A 21,638-nucleotide genomic window follows, 5' to 3' on the forward strand; every position below is an offset into this window, starting at 1 on the left:
CTTATACGCGGGTTTTTACTGTATATGTAAACGGAATTTTGCATTTTTGGTGTGTACAATCTCTATGGCAAAACGGAATTTCCATTTTTTTTTTTACTTTGAAACGGAATTTTTTGAAACGGAAAATCACTGTCTCTATATCTCGTATCAACGGGTATTTATTTGATAATAAATCCATGCCATTAACCTATTAGCACCGTTAGTTTTTTACTGTCTCATAGTCTAACGACCGAATCTCTCTATTTTGCAGGGCAGGGCCAGGGCCTGGTCCAGGCGGACCAAGAGGATGGGCACCAAACACGTCATCGGTAGGTTCCCTGCCATCACGTGTGCAGCCTTTCCCGTTGGCTCCTTCACCTCCTCCTCCTCCTACCCCTCCACCTCCTCCACCTCCTCCTACCCCTCCACCTCTTCCACCTTCTCCTCCTCCTCCCTCCTCCTCCCTCCTCCTCCACCTCCTCCTCCACCTCCTCCCCCTCCTCTACCTCTCCTCCTCCTCCTCCTGCTGGCAGTGTTGCTCTATTCGAGCCATAGTTCCCTGTGTCTAACACTTGTCATATATTCACAATCCTGCCCACGACGTATTCATTATTTATTTGTCCGCATTTTTGTATCATGTGTTTTGGAAATCCACGATTTCTCGAATTGGAGATGATGAGAGCATGTTGACCATCTTGGTGCTTGCTGCACACATGGGAACAAGGCCTTCGGTTATTAATTTGGACGTTTGATGCAATGTTCATTAAGTTTTACTACCTTATTGCAACCGTTTCTTTTGCATTCAGTTCCCAATATTTGTTGCTTTCGATTGCGTTAGTTTGAACATGAGCAAAGCACTCCATTAAACTCCTGTTGAATTCGGTAGTGGTGGCGGCCATCGTGTGCATGTGCTAAAGCGAGCGAGATTGGTCTTGTTAAGAAAATGATCAATTTTCGATGGAACGCCACTCGAGCAATCAGCAAATGATGCAAAACCTGCATGCACGTTCCTGTTTCAGCAAGAACGCTTAGCTGAATTACCGAGCATTAGCAAGTAGAAGCTGGCAGTTATTATTTTATAAGCCCATGCAGATGATGGCATATCAAAGTGGTGATATATTTCTTTCTCTGCCTATTGAATAGGGTTACTCGTCGTCATCGCCAGGCAACTATTCTGTAAGTGTCCACTGCTGCGAACCAGCTCTTTATTTCGCACATATTACTGCTGCGCATCATTCATCTTCTCTACTTGTGTTCTACGGAATTCTGCGTGCGTGCGTGCGTGCCTGCGTAGGGGTGGTGGATTTTCGTATTGCGATCTACTACCTGTCATCACACGTATGTGAATGTGTGCTCGGATCTGTTCCTTTAGAATGTATACGTTTTGTGAAGTTCCTGTGTTGTACATGTCTTCGTGTATGTTGAAAATGTCGCGTAGATTTCTATAGGTTCCACGTGTGCTTGCCAATTGATCAGATGCCATTTTCTGCATATATATATATATATATATATATATATATATATATATATATATATATATATATATAGCTCGTGCATACATTGCATATATCCCTGTCTATGTAATTTTAATGCTGTCACTCAACCATGTTTTCGCCTGCCTGTGTCGTGCGTTATGAGTAAACACTGTCTTGTCTCTACTGTCCCAAATTCCCATGGCAAAAGTTTCAACCTTTCCCGGATCAGTGATAGCAGATATTGATGGTAAACCCGAGTTATGTGCGTATCTGTGAATGTGTGTATAGATGTGTGTGTGTGTGTGTGCGTGCGTGCGTGCGCGCGCGTGTTTCTGGAGCTCGATTTGGCTAAACATCTCCTGACATGGCGGTTCTTTCATCTCAGCTGATGGTGTTTTTTTCCTAACGATCTGCTACTTTTAACACGTCCTTGGGTTTCTTTTTATTACTCAATGGTTTTTGGCTATTAGGATGTAGAAGGTTAGTTAGTCTCCGTCTGCCTGCTCACACCTGTGATCCTTCTGTTGACTCTACTCTCTTGGTCCTCTTCATTCTCTTGTGCAGTGATGAGTTTAAAGAGTATCCATTGGAAGCTGCTTCTCTTTTTATTTCCCACATTATTAATTACGTGCAAATGTATTATTAATAAAAATAGCACATTCTTTTAAATAAATGTAACTAGCCGAAAGAGCATTTGTTTTTGCAAGTGTGTGGCTTGCATTGCAACAACAGAAGGGGTTCTTGCTTCTAGAAATTACAACGTGTGCGTGCGTGCGTGCGAGCGTGCGTGCGTGTGTGTATATAATACTCTGCTAAAGGTGTTTGCCTTTGTTTAACTTGGTAGGGTGCCAGAGATTTTTCCCTTTTGCACAGTTCAACAGAAACTAAACTTGTCATCAGAAATGGATCGTAACTAGAACTTAGAAGTGGTGTGAATGCATGAACAACAGTAAAACGTCCCACCCCACTGCAGTGGTGGTTGTTTGTTTCTACTCTCGCATACCGAATCAACCTCTTTGCTTGTATTCAATTGGATTCCAGACCCCCTTATCAAAACATCAGAGCTAAGCTGTTTAACATGAAGTAGAAGAACTAGGAACACAACAACTAGATCATGGTCTTTTTTTTCGACGCCATCCACTCGTCTTGAAAATTAATCTGATAACCCAGCCTTTCCTGGATTCAAAATTTTGGATTTCTACTATACAACCTATAGTAACAGCCACAAAAATGAGGTCTTGGAGGTTGCCACTCCTGGACTGGGGCCTAGCTGCTATGTCCAACGTTATGCCATCACTTCTGCAGTTACGATCTGCTTCTGGTGTGTCGTCCCTACATCTGTAAGAATGGGTGTGACCAGTTGGAAGCTTCTAGTTCCAATACGCTATCGGATTTACCTTCGTAGCTTGTGACTCAACGATTGGCGCAGATTGGCTGTGTTACATTCCCACTTACTCACTAACCGCGCATCCCGCACGCGAATTAAAGCGATGCGAGTACGTAGTGTCGCATGTCGCGTGTCGCGTTGGTCGTTGTCGGTTTGTTTGACGAGCACTTGTCTCTGTTGCAGGGTCCACAAGGAGGTCCGCCTGGTACGCCTGTCATGCCCAGCCCACAAGGTTTGTCCTCCATCTTTCCTTGTGTGTGATGCGGAGAGAGGATGGTCGGTTGGATTGCCAGTCCTCAGTAGAGAGTGTGGGATAGAGAAGTGCGGTAGAGGAGAGGGATAGTGGGAGAAACGACAGGAGTAAGAGCGAGGGAGAGAGAGAGAGAGAGACAGACAGACAGACAGACAGACAGAGATAGATGGATGGATGGATGAGTGGGTTGATGGATTGATGTATCGATGGATGGATGGATAGAAAGATAGATAGAGAGAGATAGAGAGATAAATAGATAGAGGGGGAGGAGAGAGGGAGCGAGAGCCAATTTATATTGTGTGAACAAGGAACTTCTTTTTGTAGACCAGTGTCAATGATGCTAGGCTGATTGCAGAGATGCACTCCACATGAGCGTGTTTACGAGTGGTTCGTGTTATGGTGTAATCACAGTAAACCAGATAGGACCGGTTTAAAATGAAATGTGTGCGCGCTCAGTTGTGCGGCAGTAGTACGACGATTGCATTGTCACTAAATATCTGTGTTCTTGCTCATTAAATGTACGTGTGCGTGTGTTATTCACAAATTATGTTGTCTGTAAGTTGACTGCAGGTGTCTTTTGCCTGCTGTGCGGTTTTCGTAGCTATGTGTTACATGTATAGCTTTTGTGTCTCGTGTGTAAGTCGTGCACATTTTGTTGCTCTGGGCAGCGCTCTCTGTTTAGTCGTAAGAAAACCCTGTGTCGCCTCAACCCCGACCCTGATCTCCCCTTACCTCTACTATATAACTCGTGTCGAATACACTTATGTTGTTGTCCCCCGTCCCCTAAAAAAATCCTGTTAGTGCCACTTCCACATGTGGAGCTGCACAAGATATACCCACTGGAGCAGTCGAGAGCTTCAGTGCCATGGGGCTACGTCGGGTGAGCGGTTAGTCATTAGGCCACTCGGCGTGTGGCCAGCATCATAAGGGCTGCGGTACCCCGCTCGGCATCATTCTTCGGTGTGTGCCACGCACGGTTGGTGGTGGGGGGGTCCCCAGCTCGCGATCAGTGTCACAAGAATTCTGTTGCTCTGCAGGTTCTACAGGCCCGTATTCGCCGGCGAGCACACGAATGCCCACGCCAGGTCCCGGAAACCGCCGAGGTGACTATGTGGGATTCTGCTGCTCTGGCTGCTGACTTCTGCCTTTTTACGATCTTGCACTTTTTTTATTTCAGCTTCTTTTTGCCGCTTGTCGATGTGAAATCTTTTCACTGTAGTGATGATGGCTGACGCACGAGCGCAGACAGGAGCGTAGAATTCTGGGCGGCACTTCGCACTAATCTTGCGCCGCTGTGCACTGCTAAATCAGTCTAGTTTTGTCCGGGATTGTGCGGGACGCAGTAAATCTGTAATGCCCTGGGATTTTAATTGTGCCATCTCCAGGTTGGGAAAGTCCTGGGATATAGGCTATAGTCATGGAACTTCCTGGAAAATTGGCTATATTACCCTTTTTGTCCTCGAAATTGGGGGCAAAGTGAAATGACTGAAATTGAGACCTTAAGTGTAAATGTTTTGCCTAAGGTGGGTAAAGTAATAGAGGTGCACCATGGTCCATTGTCATTCTCTCTACACGGTGGATAGTTGAGGTTCGTTAAACGTGCACAGCCCTTTACGTCTCTTCTCGGGAGGGAAACGACGCGCAGAGCATAAAATACGGTAGAGTTCTCTCGTACATGAAGTGCCTCCAGTATTCGTGTGTCTCCGTGCTATGCAGGCGGCTCTCAGCTGCGCCATCCGGCCTGCAGCGTTTACTCATATTATTGCACAGCAGAATTAACATTTCTTTTCACATTTTAAAATTAATCCGAGACTATAGTCGCATGTCCTATTATGACTTACTAACATATTAGCCAAGGCATAGGGAGTAGTAGAACAATGCCAGCTCAAGTTCTTCCTGTTATGTAGGGATTTCTCCAAGCTACACCAATGTTTCAGAAACGGTTGCACATGGTGTTTTTTAAGTTAGAAGAACTACTTGCTACGTGGTCATGTGTAGCTGCTCGCTCTTTATTGCAGTCAATTGCAGTTAAGTATTGTGGCTAGGGTGATTTACAATTGGGTTTGCTGAGTGGAAATTCTTTCATGGGAAGAGCATCAGTTCTAAGAATAACACCCTCATTTCATCGTCACCACATACGGTACTAATAGAAGTTGCTGCTTCACTCATTGTTGTAACTTTCCATTTCGATTCAACCATTCTTCTCATCCAAATACACAATAGGAGCTCACGCATCCGTATATTACCCCTAATCTAAGCAATGATTATTTTGTATGTTTTGATATCAAAAGAACTTATTGATTAACTTAAGAATATGAATAAAGATAATGTTAAGATTGTTGTCATAGTAATTCCATGAAGCTATTCTCATCTAGTCCTATAAACCCAGGTTTTGTAACAGATATTAATCTAAAAATGCCCTCTTGTAACTTTACACCTTTGCAACTGGATAACTGATTCATTTCAGCAATAGGCGCGTTCACACTGGCGCGAATAAGCGGGATGCAAATCCCGGTTTTTGCATCGCGATCGAAATACCGAGATTATTACAAGTGTGAACGCAATAATACTCACTAATAATCGCGATCAGCATCGCGCTCCAAATCGCACTTTTGACTGCGATTATTTGGAATTAGCGCGATTATTTGCGTGTGTGAACGCTCGCTTTGGAATTAGCGCGATTATTTGCGTGTGTGAACGCTCGCGCAAATAATCCCGGTATTTTCTATCCCATCATTTCAAGCGAGTGAGCAGTGAGCATGCGCAGTGAGCATCATTCCGGCAGTGAGCATGCGCAGTTCGATTAATAGAATTATCCCGCTCGGCGATTAGCGCGATTATTCGCCTGTGTGAACAACGACACAATTATCTCGGTATTTCATCGCGATTAGCATCGCGGTTTTTCTTGTGTGTGAACGCGCCTAATGAAAGCTATTCGCAAATTTCATCTCTGAACTGGATTTTGGCATTTAGTTCCTAAACAATCGATTATACAATAACAATAAACGTCAAACCATTGTTTCAATGGTTGCATTAAGTGCCAACAACGTGAAGCTAATATCACACTGGACTGTCGGCTAATGTATAGGAATCATCTGTAGGACAGCTAACATATGGAGCTTACGAATTTGTGCTCTCGCTAACACTTCAACGTTATTGCGTTGTTCAACACTTTTCCTTGGAATGATCCTGTTCAAACATGTGTATGTGTACACGATAGAGAATGGCCTAGTATATCTGTAACAGTTCGTGGTGACACACAATTCTAAGTTAAATGTAATAATAATAATTGTAATAATTTATGACAAGGTGAGGCACATGTATCGAAAGGCCAGTGTCTAAAAACGGAAGTAGTTCGTTTGTGTAAAGTTGTGTGTGAGTAGTGTGCATGTGTCATGTTGACAATATCGTATCTGTCTTATCTGTGTCTCCTGAGTATCTAGATATAGACATTCTTGTATCATACTTTGCCTGGCGTCGTAGTGTCAGGCTCAAGTTTGCTCTGTAGTTGTACACGTCGTAGAGTGTATGTTGTGGAAAGGGAGCGGGACAGAGCAGTTATGTTATGTCTTTGAAAGCTGTTCTGTATTGCATTTTTCGTCGTAGAGCGAGTATAGCAATGTTCGGCGATAGCATTTACGATGACAGCAGTCTTTGTGTGATAGCTCAGGGCTGTGGTTCCTCTCTAGCAGTGCTCGGCTTAAGAAACGTGCATTTTGCATACTATTAAAGGAGCCATAGCATTTCTCGTTCTGTTTGTATATGCGTGCATATTTTGTTTTTAGCTGTGTTTGTCGAGAATTCAAATCTTTAGGCGTTTAGCGAAGACTGTTTTTTTTCTGTTTCAGATTCAACAAATTCAGGAGATAATGTGTATGCTATGATGAACCCAGTGCCTGGTGGAAACAGGCCAGGGGTGGGTAGTAGTGGAAAATTTATAGTATCTGTCTGTCTAGTCTAAAAAATCACACGTTTAATCACGCACTTGAATAACACAAGACATTCACTATGTGTTACTTGAAAAGGAGTTGCGAGAACTGCTGAGCCCACTGTCGTTTGAGCTAACCAGTCCTTTAATCATAGCGTGCACTCTTATAACAGGCACAGCTGTTAGATTTGTTTATTCTCCTGTGTAAAAATGACAGGGAACCCGTCTAACCACTAAGCACATGTGATCAGGAGTGTATCAAAAGGAGTAAGACAGACTAAAACCGGCAAAATTCAACATTTAGTTGCCTTAGTCTACCTATGATTTATTGTGTTTACCTCGATAAACTTGAGCTCAAGTCTTGCCTTAATCATTAAACTTTATCCGTGTCTAATCGTTGGTCTCACAAAAATGACAAATCGGGAGATATCGGTCCAAACGTACAATGTGGTTTTAGAAAGTTATACCATGAAATCAACAACTGTGAACCGAAACATAAGGGCAATGCTTTTGAAAGCCCTCTATCGCTTAGCAATGCAAACATAGCAAAGAACTAGCGAGGTTTGCTAGGGATTTCGGAAAGTTAAACACGACTTGGTGTTATTGATACTATTTACATTAGAAATAAAAAATTTCACATGTTTAGTATTTTTATCCATTTTATTTGTTCTTAACAATATTGTTCATAACATGTAATTACTGTCATTCGACATGGCCTATAATAACAACAAGGCGTGTTTAACTTTCCGAAATCCCTAGCAAACCTCGCTAGTTCTTTGCTATGTTTGCATTGCTAAGCGATAGAGGGCTTTCAAAAGCATTGCCCTTATGTTTCGGTTCACAGTTGTTGATTTCATGGTATAACTTTCTAAAACCACATTGTACGTTTGGACCGATATCTCCCGATTTGTCATTTTTGTGAGACCAACGATTAGACACGGATAAAGTTTAATGATTAAGGCAAGACTTGAGCTCAAGTTTATCGAGGTAAACACAATAAATCATAGGTAGACTAAGGCAACTAAATGTTGAATTTTGCCGGTTTTAGTCTGTCTTACTCCTTTTGATACACTCCTGATGTGATGTCACAGGTGTCAACCGGAACCCCCCCCCCACCTTTTAAGATAAATCAGTTGAAGACTAGTGCTATGACTGTGGACTCATTTAGGAGTTTCCATTAAAGCTTGTAGTTCTTAAACCATCTATTAGTGCTTATGAAACGTACACAGTGGTTTACATATATACTTGTACATTCCCCGTATTCATAGTGTATGTATAATCTGTAGATCTCATGCTCTATTGAAATGATCTATCTATCAAAGCCTTGTGATTATCACAAACAAAGTTTTTTGATTTCACTAAACGTCTGTTGCATCGAAAGGAGAGCCGTCGCAATAGGATATGGGAACGACACGCATTCTGTTTGGGACCTGTTAAAAACAATCGTGTATATCGGCTCGCTTCTGCTTCAAAGAGACACATTCACTAATTTCACCACGGGGAAAACAACTTGGGAGATTGGAATTCTAGCACTGTGAAGTGGCCTAGCCCCCTCTTGGCTGTAGCCTACGAATAGGACATGCATAGTCATTCAAAATGAAATGGAAAATTGCAAACTAATTTTGCCTCACAGAAACGTATTGCAGTATGTGAACTGCTCCGGAACAAAGCAAGTAGATGTTGCCGAACCATGGCTACTGTATGCGTAGTTTATCCTTTTGTTTATACACAGTGGTTAGTGTCACTGCGTGATGAAATTCCACAATCATATAAAACTTTTAGATGCAATGCATGTAATTATTGAATCGTTTCAATCATGGCTAACTTGTATGTGTCAGACTATGTATAAGGCTTCCTTGTAAATCAAATTTACTTTTCAAGTTAGAAAACTGTTCTAAAATGGCCAAAATTTTCAATGATCACGTGTAAATATAAGTCACGTATCAGAAATAGCTGTAAGATTGCACTGATATGCGGTTTAAATTTATTCCTCTAGAACGTATTTGCATTCACTCGAATCTGCTTTAACCTTTGAGTCGAGTGTTAATGTAAAGCTATCCATCACTGTATTAATCTTGTAATGGTTTTTAATTAATTAGAATCGTCTATGTGCCGTGCTAGATGTATTATTATTATGGGAGTTTGTGCTCGCCATGTTTCAGCACAGTCGAATGTGGTTTTTGTAGTCATCAGAGATGATAATGACAGACAGCACGTCATAATTTATATTGTCAACAGCATAAAATTAGTGTCAAATTGCGATCAATGTGGTACGCTGCAGAGTGGTGATGTTTTTATCGTAATTGTTGCCTGTTTGTTGCTCTAGTTCCCGATGGGAGCTGGCCCTGACGGTCCGATGCAGATGGGAGGGCCTGGTGACATACCAGTCATGAATGGTGAGCCACAATTATCATCCAATTCATCACGCGTAATTCACTCTACTCTACAATAGGCAACTGGCATGCAAACCACGTGTATGTCCACACAACACAAGTAAACGATCACTGGTTGGCAAGTGGTGTAGTATTAGAATAATCCATGCCGGAGGTGAACGTAGATGGCTGTGGTCCACTTGTCTTTCCTTTCAGTACTTCCTTCAGCACTTGCAGTCTGCTTGAGACGTGCCCCACGGTATTTGCCTGGGTTATATTATAATCGCCATCTCTCACATTGATATCAGTTGTAAACGCAACGATCAGTGGAAATGGTAAACCACACGTTCTATCTCACTACCCCTTGACAGATTACATGTTCTATGGGGATAGTGTCGAGAGTACTTGTAATCGACGTTTAACGTATAAATAGACAGAATTAGCCCAAGAAGAGATCATATCTCTTCTTGGTTGTAGCTGACGCTAGCTGGATGCTGCTTCCACCTAGACATGCCATGACCGTGGTTGTAGCTGACGCTAGCTGGATGCTGCTTCCACCTAGACATGCCATGACCGTGGTTGTAGCTGACGTTTTGAACGTAGTAAACGTAGCAGAATTCGATGCAGCACGTTCAGTTTTATTTTACAGGCATGAATAGGGTCATAGACGGAGCATATTCGTAGGGGTTTCCTGACTAGGTTGTGGATGACGAGGGTTGGGCGCAGCTCCCAGTCGATGTGCATAGTGTGGTAGGGGTGGGTCTGAGACTATGGTGTTTCGTGGGTGACTAAACTGTGTTCCACGCTTGTATTAGGGTCATTTATATTTTGTACGTTTCATTTAGTTTGGCTTCATTTTGCAGGAGACGGCATGGACGGCATGAAGCATTCACCAGCCAATGGGCCAGGCACTCCACGTGACGATGGCATGGGAGACTACGGCATGGGATACCAAGACGGTCCACCTAATCATGTGAGCACTCGTGTTTGGACATGATGACTGGTAGTCCTCAGGGCGTGCCAGCCAAGGCCTAGTAGAATTTATTTTCCAGCCTGCAGTGGTTAGCAGACATCTCTACCCAATCACTGTTGCGATACGACATTAAAAAAAAGACTGCTTAAAGTGATTACGTCACCGTAAATAGTAAAAATAAAAAAAACATTTCCACTTTTTCACAAAATATAAGTAATTCTGTTTACTTTTTATGGTTAAATTGCTGCATTATACTTCCTATTTTACTATATTGTTTGATGTGAACATACACTAGTGACTTATACATAGCTCATAGCAAGCAATTAATGTCAGGAACATAATATCAAATCGTCCAGGATTTTTGGATTTTTAACTAGTTGAGAAACAATCTTATCAGGTAAGAATTTGACGATACGTTTAGTCATGTTAGTTCTTACTTTTAATGTAAAAAATGGCAACAAAAATTTGACAAATTTTACCATAGAAAATTCGTGACATAGTCAATTTAACAAAATGCAAAAGTGCCATGAAGTCAAAATGCATCACGGTGTGAAAGCGTAAAGAATTGGTGTAAACTGACCAAGCAATAATGTCTAAGATGGGCGGGGTTATCTCGCTCAGACGTAAAATATGATGTAGCAGTTTTGTGAAATCTGATGTGTACGCGCAAAGATTGTGAAAGAGGTGGCATCACATTGCGTTCACGGGGCGGCATCACGTTGCGTTCACAGTGCGAGGTTAGCAATTTGTCACTTTGGGACATTGCACAGGTTTATTCCCTGTTGGCCTACTCTCATTTTGCCTATGGCAAAATTCCCATTTCGCCTACAGCAAAATTCCCAGTTGGCCTATACCCATTTCGCCTACTCCCAGTTCGTCTACGCTCAAAATCTACCCCATTCCCATTTCGTCTACGATCGGTTTGTTCACTAAATAATCATTTATAAATAATAAAATATGGTTTTGATTGGCATACATAGACTACAGGAACCAGAAGAAAATATAGGTACAAATAATGAGAACACAACTTGGCAAAAGTAGAAAATACAGTAGCATAATGGGAGTAGCCAAAATGGGAATATTGCCGATTCTAAGAGTACGCCAAATGGGATGTTACCATTGCGCGACCTTGAATGTCGTTGCTTACAACATTGCTGAAATTTTATTGTTTCAGCAAAATGAATCTGAAGCCATACTAAAAATAAAAGAGAGCATGCAGGAAGAAGCAAAAAGGTTTGAAAAAGACGGGCCACCGGACCATCCCGAGTATTCATTTATGCAATAAGAAGAGTTCACACAAAGACAGCCATATACTTCTGCTGCAATACGATGGGAGGTGATTGTTCTCCCACCAGGTGGCAGTGCTGATGTCACACTACCCCACAGGGCCATGCTCCAAGTGTGTGCTGCAGCACCAGTCATGTTTTTGTACAAAACAGTGTATCATAACAATTTCGTTACAGCAACACACAATGCGGGGTTTTTTGATGTACTATTTTAACATTGAAAAATTGTGCATGACGACATCGTATTCAGAGTGTTCTTTCAGCTCTGTTTTTGACAGTGAAATGGCTTGTATTTCCCATACAAGGCTGAACTCTCGTCAGTCTGCCTCCCGAAGCTGTTGCAGGCAGACAATTAGGCAGGCAGGCAGGTAGGTGTTATGCTCTCACCACAACTGGTTGTACATTGTATTCAGGCATCGTGTGTGTGTGCCGGCATATGCAGGTGTGTTAAAGTTTGCGAGTGAGCAGGGCGGTTTCGATGAGTCGTCTTTGCAACTCGCTGTGTACAGAAAATATACCGGATCGGTTGTCGTAGTTTTCTGAAGCGATCTCAAACGTTGGACTTGTTCACCAGCAGTCTCTCCTGTTTGTTTTTCATTTCGTAAAAGTAGTATGGAAGTTATTCCTAAGCCCCCCCTTCCCCCCGAAAGCACCTTATAATGCATTAAATCACGTTCACGACGATGGTAATCGCGTCGCTCCCACGCTGTACTGTCTTACCAGTCACGGGGCATCTTTTGGGAATGAATTGTGACCGGCCATCACCCACGTACTGCCGTAGTACCAGCTCTCTGTGAGAGCTGTTGGCTGTGTAGGGGGCGTTGTAAGGTGTCATGTTTGCCTGTCGGCGTGCGTCGGTCATGCTTCAATCGCTTCCGTTGATCCTTTCCTTGACCTTGCAGCCGGCGATGGCCGCTGCCGCGGGTTGATCGTCCACACGTGTAATTGTTTAGGTATCCATCTGTGAGCATATTCATCACGAGACGACCCAATGTTGTTTCGTGTCATCTCCCAGTTTTGTTGTGCATCGTCTCGGGATCTGTATTTTTATGTTGTATTAATTAGGGGGGCGGTCAACTGTGCCAGATGTGTTAAATCGGGTGCCCCAGCGCTGAGAAGCTGTAACCACCAGGGTGGTGGTCCACTTTTGCTTTGGTAATGATCAGACCAGCAGCTATTCATTGCATGCTTGTACAAATTACTGCTGGTCATCCTACGTCTTTGCGCTTGCGTTTTCGCTGTTTACGTAACTGAATTGTACGATGCTTTTGTATTCCCCCCTCCCGTGGTCAACATAGAAACAGCCATTGTCCAGTGTATATTTATACGGTGGAAATGTGTACAATGATCCTATTATATAGAATCCTATTTTAAGGGTTCTATTTTCCGTTGTCAGTTTTCATAACAAAAAAAAAGTTTGAATTATTTATATATATATTTGTTTGCTGCCACATCCCCGCTCAGCGTGCCATGCTGCTGGAGGATCGAGGGCGGTACGGCGGTCCACGCGGATGCGATCAGGTTGTGCCTGCCACCTCTTAGCTGTTTTTGTTTCTATGATCACGTTTGCACTACTTAAGCCGTGCGCGTGCGACCGCGTGCACGCACGCAACTAAGACATTTGTAATCGTCACCTGAGGACGGATGATGTCATACTTGTGCGTCTGTCTCTTTTCCCTGTATATTTTCCCTACTGCACGCACTGGTCGTATATAGCTGCTGCTGCTGCTACTGCTTCTGCTACTGCTGCTGCTGGTCGGGCCACGTATGTAATCACTGAACGGGATGCACTGGCCGTGCTAGGCGACTTGAAACGAAAAAAATCACTATTTTGTACATTACTTCCAAGGTATATTCTATAATAACTTGGTGCAGTGTATGGAACACCTCAGAAATGATATCACACGGTATATAGATCTATTTTTTGTTTTAATTTATTGTTGTACTACTTTGTGTGCTAGGTAGCTGTTTTAAGCTGGACTGTGCAACCGCTATTCGCGTGCGTGCACGTTCTTGAACAAGGTCAATGTACAGTATCTGTTTCATTCGAGCCCAGAATTCCAAGTCTTGCTACTGAAACGAATTTGTTGACACCTACCTGGAGCAGACCAATGAATTGGGTGCTAGTCCAGAAGACATGACCCATTGTGTATTGTATTGTAGACATGAAGTATTGTGGGACATGTCTTCTCGACTAGGGCCATGAATTGCACCCTAAACATTTTTGTAATCTGACGTCATTCGAGAGTGAAGCCAGAATGTGAAGATTCTTCATTGGTGTGCTCTCGGCACTGTAGTCGTAACTGCACTCTAAGAGCTGGACATCCACGTGCAGCTCTGTTACCGCACAATTTCTGTCATGGCGTCGTCGTAATTCCCATCACGAATTATGGAATATGATATCCGCCTCGTTTTGCGCACTTTCTACTTGTGAAATCTTGATTTTATACTCCTGACGTTACCAATCATGGGAATATGGTATTTTTCGAATTTTATAGGGAATCATTCTACCACCCGTTTGTGTTAAAGTGTGTCTAATAAATGGTATGTGGATTCATGATTTGTGCACTCTGTAGACCGTGCCATCTGAGAAAGTCTTGAAGAGGAGAAATATGGCAACGGGGAGTGTTTGAAGTCACAGATGCATGCAATGGCGTGGTACCATTTCGAAGTGTCAGATCAGCCAATCGTGTTTACGTGCAACTCTTAAAACGGCTGTATTTAAAAAGTGTACAAGTGGTGCGTCTAGGTGGTCGGAACCGCAACACGGGTTTTGCCGACCTGTGTAAAATTCAGTTTAATGGAGAATCCAAGACAGTTGCGTTATTTAACTCAAATGAATTCAGTCTTACGATGTATGTAGCTGGCGGTAGGACGCGCTTTAGCTTTGAGATACGACAGAGCTGTTTTCTGAATAGTCCGTGTGAGTCGGCCACGGACGTATATTATTAATTCTTGCACATTTATAAAGGGGATGAATGGATGGTCTTGTGTCTGAACAGAGTGTAAAATGTACATTTATGATGTTTACGTTGTCTTTGCATTTAGCCAGGCGTAACTAATCAATTGTGCAGTCTCTCTGTTTGATACGTACTCAATTCACCAGTAGGCTGAGTTGTTATTCAAGGTCTATCATTATATATATATATATATATACTTATATCGAAAATTAATTGATGTTTGGACTGATTATTTATTGACTAGTTATGCCTGGAGTTAGCTATAATCATCGACAGTAGTTAATACCTTTCTTTTCCCGTGAGTACGTGTTATGTTTCTATATCTGTCGTGCAATAAGAGGTCGCGTGGCGCGATCTAGTGGGGTAGTGGGGGAGACCTCTGTTGTATGCACCAAAACAGACCATTGGGTTAATGACTACAGCTGGAATCACAGATAATGCCGCATTAATGAGTGGCCTCTCCCTCGTTCGATGCTACTCGAATAGCGTGAACAAAAATGGCGTGAATAGCGTTGACAAATGTACAAAATCTACCGCGCGCACGCGCGCACACACACACACACACACACACACACACACACACACACACACACACACACACACACACACACACACACACACACACACACACACACACACACACACACACACACACACACACACACACACACAAAAGCATAGAAGATGTTGTATAAGAGCCCAGTGTGCATGTTCGAAGCGCCATGGTTTGAGGGTGGTTCGAAATACCTGAACAGATCACTTTTAAACGTTTTCCCCCACCAACTTCATTGTTTTAACCAACACAGTTTGGCTCTCTGCGTTTGTGTGAGCACCATGTGATTAATACTGTATATTGGGTACTTGTGCCAGAGTTGTCATATTTTTGTCGTTATCCGTAAACATTTTAGATGCTGTTCATTCATCTGTATATACTGCCCCGTAAGCCACGCACGCTAGAATCTCACAGATGTTGTGGGCACAGGGGGCGCTAGCGGTACTGCTCCGACTGCGCCCTCTGGTATTCAAGCTCAACGCTCGCCGAGTTCCGCCCTTCTCCCCCTCTCCAGCCTTTACCCTCGAAGCGCACTTCGTCTCCAGTGCTCACACAAATGCTCAGAGCAGTACATTGATGTATTATAAAAAAGCATTGTGAATCAAATTTGACGAACAGACATGTTTTATACTGAATGAGTGTTGAAGTATCTCACGTTATAATTTCCGCAGATAACGTGTACACTTATTTGAATGCGGTCTAACTGTGGCCGCAAGTGCAGCTCATATGGAAGGCCTCGCGCTCCGCTAGGTCGGCATTAGCTTTCTTGTGCTATATTCCTGTGGTAGTGCGTTTTAGCGTAGATATAATATATATTCTGTTTAATAAAGCACAGAACACTACTGTATATGCCCTTGACGTTTGTTTTCGTTTTCGGTGATGATATATTACTGACCTTAGTGTCCTGTTTTCTGGTGTAATCGTTTTCATGGACGTAATTGTTTCTGTGTATAGTAGAATGCAAAAGTAGCGGCAGATCCTTTGTAAGTGAAACGCCTGGCGTGCGTAATGTCACCTTACCTTACCCTACGCAACAAGGATGAGTTCATCAGTGCTCCCATCAACGAACGTGCCATCCGTCGGTATGAACTCTAAAGGATTCAACGTACCAGCGTCCAAAACTGACTAGTACAAGAATTCCTTCTTTGTTCGCACAGTGATACAGTGGAACCACCTGGGTGACCACATAGTAACTGCGGACAGTGCTGAGCAATTTACATCTAAGCTCAGCCAACATCAATTCTAAAATAATTAGCCCTCTCCCGATTCCGTTGCCTCGATGCCAATTTTGGATACTGCAACGTACTACTACAGAAACAGAAACCTTGTAAACTCTAGCAGGACTCTACCAGGAACTCTACCAGGCCTCTATGTGGAATTGCATTTTGCAACTTGAACAGTGAAAAGGATTATTCTACTTGATATTACAGGATATGATATTACTGGCTTGGCAATTATAAATTTGAACGCCGGCTGGTGGCGGTTTGCGTGACTAGCAGGAAATCAACTATGTTGCCACCAAGACTTGCAAACTGACGATCGACTATGTGGCTGGAATAATCATATAGAGCGTTAAGCTTCAGCGTTAGTTTCAGCAGATGAACGGTTGCATGTATTGCAAACTTTCGTTGACAAATTTCTTTTTTTTCCTTCTGCTTCCCTTTCTTCTTCTTTCTTTTTCTTCGTTTCAATGTTCTTTTTATCTGCAGAAGGCTTCGTTTTCGTGTTACAATTTTAAATCTAACTAATTCTTTCGATGAGAAGAATTTATGAAATTATTAAAGTGCATTAGAGTTATGAGCTGTTCCTTACTCTGCGCGTATACTCGCGTTATCTCTATAAAGCTTTATATCTTCGTAATGCATTTAATTGGGCGACTTGCTGGCTGGATACCTGTACAGTATTATGGCTGTATATCGTGCATAGCCTATCTATACGATTGTGAATAAATAACCAAGTATATCACCATATTATTTACTAAGTAAATAGTTTCCTCCATTTACTCTTACAGTCTAAACCTGTTTGGTGTTTTTACAATCCTCGTCGATGATTTCTAATTGCGTGTAATTTTAAACTATTTCACTGGCTGTTAGTTTGAATATTGCTTCAGTTATATTTTGTAAATGACACATGAAACAAAAGTGTTAAACTAGCATTACAATGTGAGCGGTAAGTGAAAAATTGGATATACGTCTACGTGGCTAACGATATAAGGCATATCTCTAGATTTGCAAACTTGCAGAGTAAATTTAGAATTGTGTGGAGGAGAAAATGCTTTTTAACCCGATTGCTAGCAAGAAAGCTAAAAATAATGACAGGAATGTTCTTTTTGGGTGATTTTTACGGGTTTAATTTTTATTGCTATGTATTACACCTCCGGGATGCAGAAGAAAGTGGTATATTAAAATTAAAATGAATAGGCCTAACCTGGAATTTTTTGTCAATTTTCAAAAATATTTACAACAGAGTTGGGTTCATGCCAGCATATGAGGATCACGTAAATATATTTCAAGTACTGAATACTGAATGCCTCCTGAATACTGAATACGGGAAAATAATATACTTCAAAAGAGCTGCAACATATTTTGGCCATTTTCGATATCCCATATCCCCGCCCCCCCCCTTCTCCCCCGTACCCCGCCCCCTGTACCCCTTCTTATAGACGTAAATTCGCATTTTAATTGTGCCTCGCGGGGTGAAAAAGTTTCGGCTGATTACCTGCAAAAGTTTTTCCATGGTTATTATTGGGCTGCGATTTCTATGATTATTTCTACGCTGTGGCTATATGCCCGGCAGCCGGGCACGGTCTTCGATTTCCTAAATGCCCGGCAGTTCCTAACCCTAACCCTAACACTAACCCTTGTTTACTTGAGATAACGCTGAAAATTAAATCGCCATAACAAGGTAGCCAGCTATCTGCACTGGTCAATCTGCAGTGAACTTGGTGAGTGGTATGAACATACTCCAAGACCAGTTACCAACATCGGAGATACTACCATAATGTGGGATATGGCAGTGCAGACAGATCGCACGATACGCAATACGCCCTGATATAGTGCTCTACAACAAGAATAAATAATAGCTTTTGCAATTTTGGAAGCTGTCAAATATTTTTTACCTAAAGTGAGTGAGTGAGTGTCTAGATGCGTGACACACACGCACACACGCACGCACGCACATACACATATATACAGGATATATATACACACATGTATACATAGTGTAGCTAGCATACCAGACAAAGCTTCTTCCATCCTTTGCCATCAACGTCAGAGAGAATTGCTTCCATCCTGCACGTATATTTACCTCCGCCAGGAGCTTGGCAGAGGTTATGTTTTCACCGGCGTGTGTTTGAGTGTTGGTTTGTGGGTTTGTGAACATGCACGTTTCAGTTCACTTCCGCTAGGTGCGCTGGCTGTAGACTTACCAGGGGCGTAGCCAGTATGTAGCACTGTAGGCCCGGGCCTACACTTTTTTTTGGCCAAGTTATCTATTTTTTTTAAAACACCCATAATTCAAATCCATAAGCTTGCTGGACGAGTTTAAGATCTAGGCAGGAAAAACTATTGAAATGAACGTAGCAAGATATGGCTAAATTAGGTGACCTATTCTTCTGTCATCTAGGCTGTCATTTCTATCGCGTGCCGTTTCATTCAACACTCTACCGCCGAAAAAGACTAGGATCCGATCTTGTCAGTTTTTTACATTTTAACTCGTTCGTAACACTATTTTAACTCTTTGTGTTTTTTGCGGTTTAAAAGTGATATTGAATGAGAGATAGAGGTGTCTCAAGTTAGCAAGAGGCAGGCGGACCAGAATGAACACTCGGGAAGGGCCGTTTCGGCATCTGGCGGGGGTTGTAAAACCCAAAATTTTCTTGTACGCTCCGCGCCAACCGATGATGGCGCTCCGCTCAGATAGTCGTGCCTATACAACTTTGAAAATCCTGGCTTACGCCCCTGCCTTACAAACACGACAACCACAAGGCTAAGGGGCAACCACAGGGTCCTCCCCACCTGCACGCTCGCACTCAGCGAATATATATCTATCAATCTATAGGTTGTTGTTTGTGTACAGCCTAACTGAAAAGTTATGGACGGCATTGTCATATAAATTTTCAGGATAGGTCAGAAATGGGCGCCGCTTAACTTGGAATTGATGAGATCTTTGGTGGTGATTCCGGATCCAATTAATTACATTAATAACTGTATTTTCAGGAGTAGGCTCAAGAATTGCGAGGTAACTTAGATTAGATACATTTTGGTTGGGTGACCGACGGATCCAATTAGATTATATTAATTAAATTTTCAGCGATACGTCAGAAATCGGGTAACTACGAATTTGATTAACATTTTTGGTGTCATCCGGATCCAATTAATTAATAATTTTTCACAGCTGACAGAATTCAGCTGCCTTACGGGACGGTCTGTGCTCTCTCGAGCGTGCTCCTAGATATCGTCTTTTTTCTCCTATTGTGTATCTTCTGTGTCTGCTCGCATCTCTTTTCTCTTTCCCTGCACCTATCTCCAGCTCACCGTCACTCGGTGCCTCTCAAATTTTTGCTTTCCGCGACGCGGAATACTCTTCGTTTCTGTCCAGCTTCCCTCCTTTGCGTTCTGCACACTCGTCGTTTCTCTCGGTTTTGTCTGATTCTCTCGCACACCCGTACTCCTCCTCTCTGCACATGGTGGATTGCCCACAGACATCATAGTAGGGTGGATGACACAGGTTGGCTCACCAGCGCGTGCACACATGCGCGCGGCACACACCGCGCATTTAATACACGGCGCACGCACACGCTGCGCACAACACACACGATATACACACGCGCACACACGCATAGGACCACATGCGCCACACACATGCCCATACACATGAAACACGCGCCGCACACGCGCTTACACACGCGCACACACGCGATACACACGAACAACACGCGCTGACACACAAAACACACGCGCACACACGCAACGCGCACTCTAAAAAGTGCCGATGTGAGCGACAAGCGCTCATCTAACGTCTACTGCGGTGACTCTGTGTGGAAGTGGGCGGATTCTAGTAAACCCTGTTGTCCAAATGTGTCACATTAACACAGCCGAAACATGGAATGGCACAGGGATCGGGTATCAGGCAACCTTCTCAAAAGAATGTCTCTGTTGGCATCGGTTAGAAGTTGCCCGAGATGGCGCGTACGTTTAAAGTGTCTTGCTGATTAGAAGATGAAGCTCCCACATGTTAACGATAGCAACAACTATTTGCAAGCAGAATACGGTAAGCACTGCGGTCCATTTACCTACGCGAAGCCTACAGCGCTTAAAATAAGAGAGTGCAGTGCCTGTAAATAAGTAACACACACGGCAAAACTACACAGCTACCACTGGCAGCTGGCATACGTACATGCCTACACAGCTGACACTAGTACAGAATAGCCAATTAGAAATTATACGATTTAAAGAGATAAAACCTTCTTCAACCAAATTTAGCTTTGAAATGTTTCACTGCTGACATTGTAGCCTGCATACATCCAGCGCATGTATAGATTTACTAGCAACCGGCAGTCAAAATTCTTTGTCTAACAGAGTAAACCGAAATCCATGTTTAACCCTCTCTGAGGGTCAAAAGGTTATCTGACACTTTACTCTTCGCATGGTTCAGCAGAAAGTACTTTTCATGGTCCTTTCAATAAAGCCATAAAACAAAATGCATAGCGTCCACCGACTGAACACAAAACCGAAGTTTTTCAACTCGCTCGCACGTTCACCTGTCTCAGAAATCGTCTAAGAATTGCCCTGTGCCCATTGACCTCTTGAACGGTGAGACCTGCAATTGACCGGCACAGTGATGCTGCTTTCTGCCTAGCCATGTGCTCTTACACCGCACTATCACAAGCCTTAGGTCAAGTCGTTTAGGATTTGATGCCGCATTCTGCATTCTCCTCCTATTACCTTAAGTTAAGGGAGGGTAATGTCTCCGCCTCTTTTATGCACATACCTGTGACCTTTGACCCCAGCTTCACATTCCCAAAATGCGTTAAGCTGTTTTTGCGAATTATCCCCCCGACCCTCCCAATAGTCGTGACGCGTACGGTCCGAGCGGATTAAAAGATTTGTCGCCCATACTAATGGTTGACGGACGAACGCGGCACGAGACGGACGCATCATGCGATTTCTAACCAAGGCTGCACTCTGTACCCGAAGATCGTGAGAGTGCGGCAGGCACACAGATAAACCACTCATGCGAAATCACGTGGCAATGACGTGTAGTACGCAATGGAGCGCCACGTCCGCCACTTTTAGGAAGCAAAACCTGCGTCACCGGCGTCTGTTTGGCATTACATAGAAATAATATGGATAAACCATTCGGTTAATATATGATATTGTATTATTATAATATAATGTATAGATCAGATAAGTTTTTTATGCCCAATAGCTGTATGCAAATCTCTCATTCAAGTATGTACAAAAATCTCAAC

The 21,638-nt window shown here is 43.0% G+C and overlaps 1 protein-coding gene across 8 annotated transcripts in view; it reads left to right on the forward strand.

Annotated features, from left to right (window-relative positions):
• Nucleotides 1-16,024, forward strand: part of LOC106804986 (single-stranded DNA-binding protein 3-like) — a 92,880-nt gene extending 76,856 nt beyond the window's left edge. For 3 of the 8 annotated variants that reach the window (XM_014806418.1, XM_014806423.1, XM_014806421.1), the window contains 7 exons: nt 1,123-1,155; nt 3,025-3,073; nt 4,132-4,197; nt 6,943-7,010; nt 9,349-9,418; nt 10,258-10,367; nt 11,542-16,024. In XM_014806418.1, coding sequence (XP_014661904.1) covers nt 1,123-1,155; nt 3,025-3,073; nt 4,132-4,197; nt 6,943-7,010; nt 9,349-9,418; nt 10,258-10,367; nt 11,542-11,652 — 507 coding nt within the window. In that variant the 3' untranslated portion in view covers nt 11,653-16,024. The remainder of the gene's footprint in view (nt 1-1,122; nt 1,156-3,024; nt 3,074-4,131; nt 4,198-6,942; nt 7,011-9,348; nt 9,419-10,257; nt 10,368-11,541) is intronic. The other 5 variants (XM_014806422.1, XM_014806426.1, XM_014806425.1 and 2 more) reach the window with 4 other exon arrangements.
• Nucleotides 16,025-21,638: the final 5,614 nt, after the last annotated feature.

The sequence above is a fragment of the Priapulus caudatus genome, unplaced genomic scaffold, assembly GCF_000485595.1.
Source record: "Priapulus caudatus unplaced genomic scaffold, Priapulus_caudatus-5.0.1 Scaffold95, whole genome shotgun sequence".
Classification (NCBI taxonomy): domain Eukaryota; kingdom Metazoa; phylum Priapulida; class Priapulimorpha; order Priapulimorphida; family Priapulidae; genus Priapulus; species Priapulus caudatus.